The sequence below is a fragment of the Oncorhynchus nerka genome, linkage group LG25, assembly GCF_034236695.1.
Source record: "Oncorhynchus nerka isolate Pitt River linkage group LG25, Oner_Uvic_2.0, whole genome shotgun sequence".
NCBI classification, from domain to species: Eukaryota; Metazoa; Chordata; class Actinopteri; order Salmoniformes; family Salmonidae; genus Oncorhynchus; species Oncorhynchus nerka.
Genome location: NC_088420.1, coordinates 55,698,518 through 55,708,866, shown reverse-complemented (window position 1 = coordinate 55,708,866; position 10,349 = coordinate 55,698,518). Strand labels below are relative to the sequence as shown.

At 41.4% G+C, this 10,349-nt stretch overlaps 1 protein-coding gene across 1 annotated transcript; it reads right to left on the bottom strand.

The window, feature by feature from the left end:
* Window positions 1-3,850: 3,850 nt before the first annotated feature.
* Window positions 3,851-10,349, bottom strand: LOC115109689 (YY1-associated factor 2). Its single transcript, XM_029634911.2, has 4 exons — window positions 10,189-10,349; window positions 9,720-9,845; window positions 8,847-8,999; window positions 3,851-5,468 (listed from the first exon to the last, which is right to left on the bottom strand). The coding sequence occupies exons 1-4, from the start codon at window positions 10,212-10,214 to the stop codon at window positions 5,225-5,227; spliced, it is 549 nt and encodes a 182-aa protein (XP_029490771.1). The 5' UTR covers window positions 10,215-10,349; the 3' UTR covers window positions 3,851-5,224.

The window sequence follows — 10,349 nt, the reverse complement described above, 5'->3', positions numbered from 1 at the left end:
TTTACAGTTTAACCAAACGGAAGCAAACGGGACGAAACGGAGGGACTTACCTGCATTTGTCCAATAGAAACTGTAGTCTTCGTTGTAAACACGTTTTCGGTTTGGAGTAAACCGTTTATTGCAAACGTTTTGCAACAGAATCAGCGTGATGAATACACCCCTAATTACTGTTCCAGATATTATTTAATACACACACGGTCAAAAGTATGTGGACACCGGCCCATAGAACATCTCATTCCAAAATCATGGGCATGAATATGGAGTTGGTCCCCCCATTGCTCCTATAACAGCCTTCACTCTTTTTGGAAGGCTTTCCACTAGATGTTGGAACATTGCTGTCAGGATGTTCAGCCACAAGAGCATTTAGTGAGGTCGGCATTGATGTTGGGCGATTTGGCCCGACACGCAGTCGGCGCTCCAATTCATCCCAAAGTTGTTGCCACAAAGTTGGAAGCATAGAATCATCTAGAATGTCACTGTATGCTGTAGCATTAAGATTTCCCTGCACTGGAGCTAAGGGGCCTAGCCCAAACCATTGAAAACAGCCCCAGACCATAATTCCTCCTCCACCAGTCTTTACAGTTGACACTATGCAGTCGGACAGGTAGCATTCTCCTGGCATCCGCCAAACCTAGATTCGTCTGTCAGACTGCCAGATGGTGAAGCGTGATTCATCACTCCAGAAAAAGTGTTTCTACTGCTCCAGAGTCCCATGGCGGCGAGCTTTACACAACTCCACCCAAAGCTTGGCATTGAGCATGGTGATCTTAGGTTTGTGTGTGGCTGCTCGGACATGGAAACCCATTTCTTGAAGCTTCCGACATTCAGTTCTTGTGCTGACTTTGCTTCCAGAGGAAGTTTGGACTCAGTAGTGAGTGTTGCAACCCAAGGACAGTCAATTTTTACACACTTCAGCGGGCCCGTTCTGTGAGCTTGTGTGGCCTACCTCTTTGTGGTGAGCAGTTGTAGCTCCTAGACATTTCCACTTCACAATAGCAGCACTTACAGTTGACCAGGGCAGCTCTAGCAGGCCAGACATTTTACGAACTGACTTATCGGAAAGGTGGCATCCTGCCATGTTAAAAGTCACGAGTTCTTCAGTACAGGCCATTTTACTGCCAATGTTTGTCTATGGAGATTGCATGGCGGTGTGCTCGACTTTATACACCCGTCAGCAACGGGTGTGGCTGAAATAGCCAAGTCCACTCATTTAAAGGGGTGTCCAAATACACACAAAAAAGTATGGCCAAAAGTATGTGTGTGTATCTGGGTGTCTGGAAAGCACCCATTGGCTTGCAGGACAAGTTGAACTATGATCAAATAGCTTCCTACTAGATACTAGCTAGCTAAATACATTAATAATTAGATATGAAGGAAAGAGATTTGGAAACATTAGCCTTATAAACATCTGCAATACAATACCACCTCATGTATACCAGTGTACACATTTCTAACATACATGAACTAAAATAAACCTATTTATTATACATACATACATACAGTGGGCAAAAAAGTATTTAGTCAGCCACCAATTGTGCAAGTTCTCCCACTTAAAAAGATGAGGACTGTAATTTTCATCATAGGTACACTTCAACTATGACAGACAAAATTATTTTAAAAAGTCCAGAAAATCACATTGTAGGATTTTTAATTAATTTATTTGCAAATTATGGTGGAAAATAAGTATTTGGTCAATAACAAAAGTTTCTCAATACTTTGTTATATACCCTTTGTTGGCAATGACAGAGGTCAAACGTTTTCTGTAAGTCTTCACAAGGTTTTCACACACTGTTGCTGGTATTTTGGCCCATTCCTCCATGTAGATCTCCTCTAGAGCAGTGATGTTTTGGGGCTGTTGCTGGGCAACACGGACTTTCAACTCCCTCCAAAGATTTTCTATGGGGTTTGAGATCTGGAGACTGGCTAGGCCACTCCAGGACCTTGAAATGCTTCTTACGAAGCCACTCCATTGCCCGGGCGGTGTGTTTGGGATCATTGTCATGCTGAAAGACCCCAGCCACGTTTCATCTTCAATGCCCTTGCTGATGGAAGGAGGTTTTCACTCAAAATCTCACGATACATGGCCCCATTCATTCTTTCCTTTACACGGATCAGTCATCCTGGTCCCTTTGCAGAAAAACAGCCCCAAAGCGTTTCCACCCCCATGCTTCACAGTAGGTATGGTGTTCTTTGGATGCAACTCAGAATTCTTTGTCCTCCAAACACAACGAGTTGAGTTTTTACCAAAAAGTTATATTTTGGTTTCATCTGACCATATGACATTCTCCCAATCTTCTTCTGGATCATCCAAATGCTCTCTAGCAAACTTCAGACGGGCCTGGACATGTACTGGCTTAAGCAGGGGGACACGTCTGGCACTGCAGGATTTGAGTCCCTGGCGGCGTAGTGTGTTACTGATGGTAGGCTTTGTTACTTTGGTCCCAGCTCTCTGCAGGTCATTCACTAGGTCCCCCCGTGTGGTTCTGGGATTTTTGCTCGCCGTTCTTGTGATCATTTTGACCCCACGGGGTGAGATCTTGCGTGGATCCCCAGATCGAGGGAGATTATCAGTGGTCTTGTATGTCTTCCATTTACTAATAATTGATCCCATAGTTGATTTCTTCAAACCAAGCTGCTTACCTATTGCAGATTCAGTCTTCCCAGCCTGGTGCAGGTCTACAATTTTGTTTCTGGTGTCCTTTGACAGCTCTTTGGTCTTGGCCATAGTGGAGTTTGGAGTGTGACTGTTTGAGGTTGTGGACAGGTGTCTTTTATACTGATAACAAGTTCAAACAGGTGCCATTAATACAGGTAACGAGTGGAGGACAGAGGAGCCTATTAAAGAAGAAGTTGCAGGTCTGTGAGAGCCAGAAATCTTGCTTGTTTGTAGGTGACCAAATACTTATTTTCCACCATAATTTGCATATAAATTCATAAAAAAATCCTACAATGTGATTTTCTGGATTTTGAAGTGTACCTATGATGAAAATTACAGGCCTCATCTTTTTAAGTGGGAGAACTTTCACAATTGGTGGCTGACTAAATACTTTTTTTGCCCCACTGTGTGTGTGTATATATATAAATATAGTTTTAAAACATTTTATTTTACCACCTTTTTCGATCTTGTCTCATCCCTGCAATTCCAACAGGCTTGGGAGAGGCATGCGTCCTCTGAAACATTACCCGCCAAACCGCTCTTCTTAATAACCCGGCCGCTTAACCCAGAAGCATCAATGTGTCAGAGAAAACACTGTTCAACTAACGACAGAGTCAGCCTGCAGGCGTCCAGCCCACCACAAGGAGTCGCTAGAGCGCGATGAGCCAAGTAAAGCCACCTGGGCCAAACCGTCCCCTAACCCAGACAACGCTGGGCCAATTTTGCGCCGCCCTATGGGACTCCCAGTCAAGGCCGGTTGGGACACAGCCTGGGATCTAACCCGGGTCTGTAGTGACGCCTCAAGCACTGCGACGCAGTGAATCATAGACCGCTGCGCCACTCAGGAGGCCCATAAAGACCCATTTCTAACAAAATTCCCAAGCATGTCAAGTTATCCAGACTCTAGTAGATACAGTACTTGTAAATAGGTTATAAAAATGAGGGCTATCCATGAATATCCCAAATAGTCTCCTGTGTGAGGAGCTTAGGCTGCATTTAAGTAGGCAGCCCAATTAAGATGTTTCTTCCACTAATTGTTTTTTTCAGAGCTGATCTGATTGGTCAAAAGACCAATTAATGGAAAAAAATATCTGAAATTGGTTACCCGTGTAAACGCAGTCATAAAAGTATGTATATGTATATGGTTAAGACCCATCTGCCATCCACTGAGCACAAATGGAGGAAACTCAAGTCTGACTGATGAACCTATCAGTTTATTTTTATTTCATATTTTCAATATAAACCACTGTTGGATGACAGCATGCTTGACTCTACAAACTGTGGAAGAGAAGCATACTTCTTAACAATATTCTCAATTTTGAATCAAACATTAAATAGTAACGCAATAATTGAGATGCTCATTGATGTACATATGACAACATGGCCGGCTATAACCAGTAACATAAAGCAGTGATATGATTCAGTAACATGTGCAGTAAAATTTTGGCCAAACTGAAATGCTTTATAAAACAATGGGCCCGTTTCCCAGACACAGATTCAGCCGACTGTTGGACTAAGAAGAATGTTCAATGGAGATTCTCCATTCAAAGTGATTAGTCAAGGACTACTCTGTATCTGGGAAACTGATCCAATAGCTTCTCATTAATTAATGCACACCATATGCCAGCAGGTGCAATCTGCTGCTAACAAAATTAATCTTTGTCAATCTACAATCAAGAGATGGACCACTCGCTTCACATTTATTCTCTCATAATTAGGGTTGTTGCAAATTTTGGTAACTTTGCCAGAATTCCCAGGTTTTCCAGTTCTCTCAGTTGGAGGAATCCTGAATTTCCTACTTATTCTCTGAGTCGGGGAATCGTCCAGGTGATTTCTGGAAAACCTATGGATTTTGGGTAAGTTACCAGAATTTTGCAACCCTACTCATAATGCATATTCATATTCCTCTGTAGCTAAAGCACTCTCTTATTCTGCAATAGTCCACATTGGTAAGAGACAGAAACCAACCGACCACTAAGTGTGTGATGAGGGATGACACGATAACACTGAGGTGTTGTAAGTAAATACCATCAGATCCCGTGGCATCACTCAGCTAGCTGTGCATGCAAGGCAGGGTTCATTCAACACAGTCAAGACCCAGCTTCAGTTCAGTTCACTCAGGCCATGGTCGTTTTCATTAGGGCACACCATAACAAAATGTTTTCAAACTTTGTGCAACAGAAAACAAACATGATCGTTTCTTATTTATTGGATAAGTCCAGGTATTTACCTTCCAGTTTCAGTCTATTTTCTTCTGCTTGCTGCCGACTGAACACGACCCAGATATTGGCTGAAACCAATTCGTTGATGATACACAGCGTCCTCCCAGCACCAGCCTCATAATACATACATTTTATTTTATTATTATTTCTTTTTTTTACAATGTGTGCATGTTGAAATGTTGGGTTGGAGTGTGGGGTGATGGATATGGGGGACACATAAGGGTGTATGTAGCGTTGGGTGTAATCTTGCATGCCAGACTTGTATGTAATATTCAGAGACACACTTGTCTGGTTCCACAAGACTATGTTAGGTGAGGAGGGAGGAAATGGGAGAGAGAGAGGGAGATTAGTGACTCTCGCTGTTAACTGAGGACCCCTCCCCCCGCGGCGAGGACGACCGGGACACCCCCCTTTCAGTGTTGTCAGAACTGGTGTTGCCGCTCTGGCTGTGCTGGTCTGCCGAGGCGGCACTGGAAGGAGTGGAGGCGGGCTTGGTTTTCTCCTTAAAGTCTGTGATTATGACCGTCAGGTCACCCACCGTTACCTCTAGGTGCTGGGCACTGCTCCGGTCCACGTTTTTTAACCTGGGCCTGGGATGGGGACAGAGAAGTATGGATGGATATATAGTAGGTATCGTGTTCATCCCCTTGGATTTAGTCATATTTTACTGTCTTACAAAGTGGGATTGGAATGTATTTAATTGTAAATTGTCAAAGAACTACACAAAACTCTCAACATATTAAAGACATTTTCCTAATACTGAGTTGCCCCCACACGTAAAATCTAGGCCCAGAATGATACTAGTATTTCAAAAGTTTCCATGGCAAAAAACAAATACATGAAGCAGACCAATCTTGGGTGGGTCCTTAAAAACCTGCTGTAAAATAGTGTGCTATAGCTTGGAAAATAAATCAAGTGACTCTGGATGACAACATAAGGTTTGTTTCCAACATTAGGGCTGTTTTCCTAAAGAAGTTTCGGCCTTAGTAAAATCGGTGCACAAATTACAAATCAGAGGTGCTAAGTACTCTAACACGGAACCCAAACCGGCTGCGCGAGTGCACCATCGTGAGCTATCGTGCATAAATTTATTTTGTCCCCCTACACCAAAGGCGATCACGACACGCAGGTTCAAATATCAAAACAAACTCTGAACCAGTGACATTAATTTGTGGACAGGTCGAAAAGCATTAAATATGTATGGAATTTTAGCTAGTTAGCTTGCACTTGCTAGCTAATTTGTCCTGGGATATAAACATTGAGTTGTTAGTTTACCTGAAATGCACAAGGTCCTCTACTCCGACAATTAATCCACAAATAAAACAGCCAACCGAATCGTTTCTAGTCATCTCTCCTCCTTCCAGGCTTTTTCATCTTTGAACTTATATGGTGATCGGCATCTAAACTTCTATAGTATTACCACGATGACCGGCAAAACAGTTCGTCTTTCAATCACCCACATGGGTATAACCAATGAGGAGATGGCACGTGGGTACCTGCTTCTATAAACCAATGAGAGATGGGAGAGGCAGGACTTGAAGCGCAATCTGCGTCAGAAATAGGAGTTCTATTTTAGCCCTTGGCATCGTAGACGCTCGTTGGCGCAGTAATTGAATAACATGGATTTCTACATTTATTTTGCGGCGCTCGCGCACGCGACTGTCCGGTCTGGTCAGCATGTGAGCCCTAAATCTAACATTTTCACATTATTTATGCTCTGCCAAGGTGTTGGTGATCATAGCTAGACAGCGATGTTTAAGTATTGACATTATAGCAGATTTAAGTCAAAACTGTACCCCTGAGCAGTCTCCTTCCTGTCCTGCAGCTCAGTTCGATTGCATCTTTGATTTGTCTGGGTGGTTTAATACATCATCCACGCTTAAAGAGATATTCAGTGTCTGATTTGTTATTGTTACCCATCTACCAATCACTGCCCTTCTTTGAGGCTTTTGAATACCTCCCTGGTATTTTAGTTTAATCTTTGCTTGAAATGCAATGAGGGACCTTAGATGTACACTACCGTTCAAAGGTTTAAGGTCACTTAGAAATGTCCTTGATAAAAATGTCCTTGATAAAAACTTTTTTTTTTTTTTTTTAAACAATCTTTTTTTGTCCATTAAAATATCATCAAATTGACCAGAAATACAGTGTAGACATTGTTAACGTTGTAAATTACTATTGTAGCTGGAAACTGCTGATTTATAATGGATTATCTACATACATGTACGAAGGCCCATTATCAGCAACCATCACTCCTGTGTTCCAATGGCACGTTCTGTTAGCTAATCCAAGGTTATCATTTTAAAAAGGCTAAGTGATCATTAGAAAACCCTTTTGCAATTATGTTAGCACAGCTAAAAACTGTTGTTCTGATTAAAGAAGCAATAAAACTGGCCTTCTTTAGACTAGTTGAGTATCTGGAGCATCAACATTTGTGGTTTTGATTACAGGCTCAAAATGGCAAGAAACAAGACCTTTCTTCTGAAACTCATCAGTCTATTTTTGTTCTGAGAAATGAAGGCTATTCCATGCGAGAAGTTGCCAAGAAACTGAGGATCTCGTACTGACGCCTCAAGTCCTCAACTTTGAGCTTCATTAAATAGTACACGCAAAACACTAGTCTCAACGTCAACAGCAAAGAGGCGACTCCAGGATGCTGGCCTTCTAGGCTGAGTTGCAAGGCAAAAGACATATCTCAGACTGGCCAATAAAAAGAAAAGATGGGCAAAAGAACAGACACTGGACAGAGGAACTCTGCCTGGAAGGCCAGCATCCCGGAGTCACCTCTTCACTGTTGACATTGAGACTGGTGTTTTGCGTGTACTATTTAACGAAGCTGCCAGTTGAGGACTTGTGATGTATCCGTTTCTCAAACTAGACACTGAAATGTACTTGTCCTCTTGCTCAGTTGTGCACCGGGGCCTCCCACTCCTCTTTCTATTCCGGTTAAAGCCAGTTTGCGCTGTTCTGTGAAGGGTGTAGTACACAGCGTTGTACGAGACCTTCATTTTCTTGGCAATTTCTCGCATGGAATAGCCTTCATTTCTCAGAACAAGAATAGACTGACGAGTTTCAGAAGAAAGTACCTTGTTTCTGGCCATTTTGAGCCTGTAATCGAAACAACTGATGCTGCAGATACTCATCTAGTCCAAAGAAGGACAGTTTTATTACTTCTAATCAAAACAACACTTTTCAGCTGTGCTAACATAATTGCAAAAGGGTTTTATAATGATCAATTAGCCTTTAAAAATTATAATTGGATTAGCTAACACAACATGCCATTGGAACACAGAAGTGATGGTTGCTGGTAATGAGCCTCTGTACACCTATGTAGATATTCCATAAAAACAAATTCTGCCATTTCCTGCTACAATAGTCATTTACAACATGAACAATGTCTGCACTGTATTTCTGATCAATTTCCTGTTATTTTAATGGACAAAAAACAAAACAAAAAAAAGAGGGGATTTTCTTTCAAAAACAAGGACATTTCTAAGTGACCCCAAACTTTTGAACAGTAGTGTATGTATCGGGATGTCATTTGTTTAATCCGGATCTAATTTAGGCTTGCCTCAACAAAGAGGGTGAATACTTAAGCAAAGTCTATATAGCTGTTATAAAAATAAGTAAATATTAGTACACACTTTGTGAATGTTCTTTTCACTTCAACATTAGTGTATCTTGTGTAGATCAATAAATAAATAAAAACAATTAAATCTATTTCAAATCCACTTTGTAACGAAACAAAATGTTGAAAAAAAAGAGGGGGTGAATACTGATACCCACTGTATATTGTCAATAATAGAACAGGATGAGAGTCAATAGTAGTCAATAGTATGGATAGTCACTTGGAACCTGTAAATGATTTTGATAGAATGTAATAATCATAATAAAATGAGATGATTAAAATATTCGCCAACCTTCATAGTATCTTTGCGAATATGTTGTTCAAACAGTTCCCTCCTTACCTCGTCTTCTTGTGGTTGTTCTTTTTCTGTGTTGGTTCCTTTTCACTCTTCTCTTTCTCCGATTTCTCCTTCTTCTCTTTTTTGGGTTGTGTGGGTGAAGCAAACTGTGCAGTGACTTGCTGGGCAACCATTTGGGAGACAGGGCGAGGCTTCCTAGAAACAGATTAGTGATTATTAACATTGGATATTAGGCCATGAGCAGCAGGTACATACATATATGCACTGCATATTTATGCACACTGACTCGTTTTTCTAGATTTCTAGTGTATGTTGAATTGTATGTATGGGGAAAAACTATCATAAGGAAGCACACTGCACATAGACAAATGCTGCATAGCGACAACATATTGAGGGTACAGGAACGCATACACCTGACATTTGTGCTCAGTGGGTTAAGTTCTGTGCATGGCTCCGGATATCTTGAGAAATGTTCATTTAGAAGGGTTTAAACTTGTTGTTTTATCCCTTTATTGATAAAAACAACATTTGACACTATCTGTCAGACGAACTACACCATAGAATCTGTCAAATAATGTCCCCATAATAGAAATGTCTCACTCAAAACAACCACTTGAATTTAGGCAACAATTAGAATGATTTATGAATATTCTGCACAATAGGTTTACATCCAAAAGTCAAACTGTCTGGACATCATCTTTGAACTTCTTCCCAGTCATCACTAGTTACCACAGCCACAAAGTTATGAACCAGCATATTTCTTTAATATGTTCTTAAAATGTGATTTTAAACCTAATCTCAACCACACTGCTAACCTTAAATAAAGACCAAAAAGCAAATGTTTATTTTCATAAATTGTTAAGATATAGACTATTTAGACTTGTAGCTGTGGTATCTAGTGGAAACCCTTCTTACCGTGTTGACGTTCCCTTTCTGACATCGCACATCATACACTTGAAAGCTTCGGCGGTGTTCCTGAAAGTACATACGCTACAGTCCCAGTAGGCATCGTCAGAAGAGGGCTTGGGTTGCCGCTTCGGCCTTCAAAACAAACACACACACACACACACACACACACACACACACACACACACACACACACACGATAAGAGGAGCGACACTGTCAGCATAGCCATTTTAGGTAACATTCATTGATGTGTATTTGTACAAAAACACAACAATACAAATTACTCTCATTTGAGCCGTATGGTCAGATTTACGAGGTAAAACTCTTCTATTTGACACACGGTGGCCCCGGCATAAAAGAGCCAGTCAGCCGCCATGAAGCTACAATGTAGCTAGCGCTACGCATCCATTGGTCGTACCCTGTTTACAAGTGTTCATCACATTTTTTGGTCATTTTTCTAGATAAATGTCATTTTACCTTGTGGGGCTCTTCTTGTCTCCCATCGTATAAAAGCTTTATTTGTTTGAACTCAATATAGATTAATTTGACGGGGAAATTACCAACGCCGCTCTCTGCTGTCGTAGAACTCCAGTGGAAGGATGATGATCACGTGGCAACGCCTACCCAATCACTCTCTC

Excerpts from the sequence above, each read along its gene's own strand:
- LOC115109689 (XM_029634911.2), bottom strand. The coding sequence starts at position 10,214 with ATGGGAGACAAGAAGAGCCCCACAAG. Across the intron at positions 9,846-10,188 it reads GACAAGAAGAGCCCCACAAG|GCCGAAGCGGCAACCCAAGC; the intron begins GTAAAATGACAT and ends TTTGTTTTGAAG. Across the intron at positions 9,000-9,719 it reads AGAAAGGGAACGTCAACACG|GAAGCCTCGCCCTGTCTCCC; the intron begins GTAAGAAGGGTT and ends ATCTGTTTCTAG.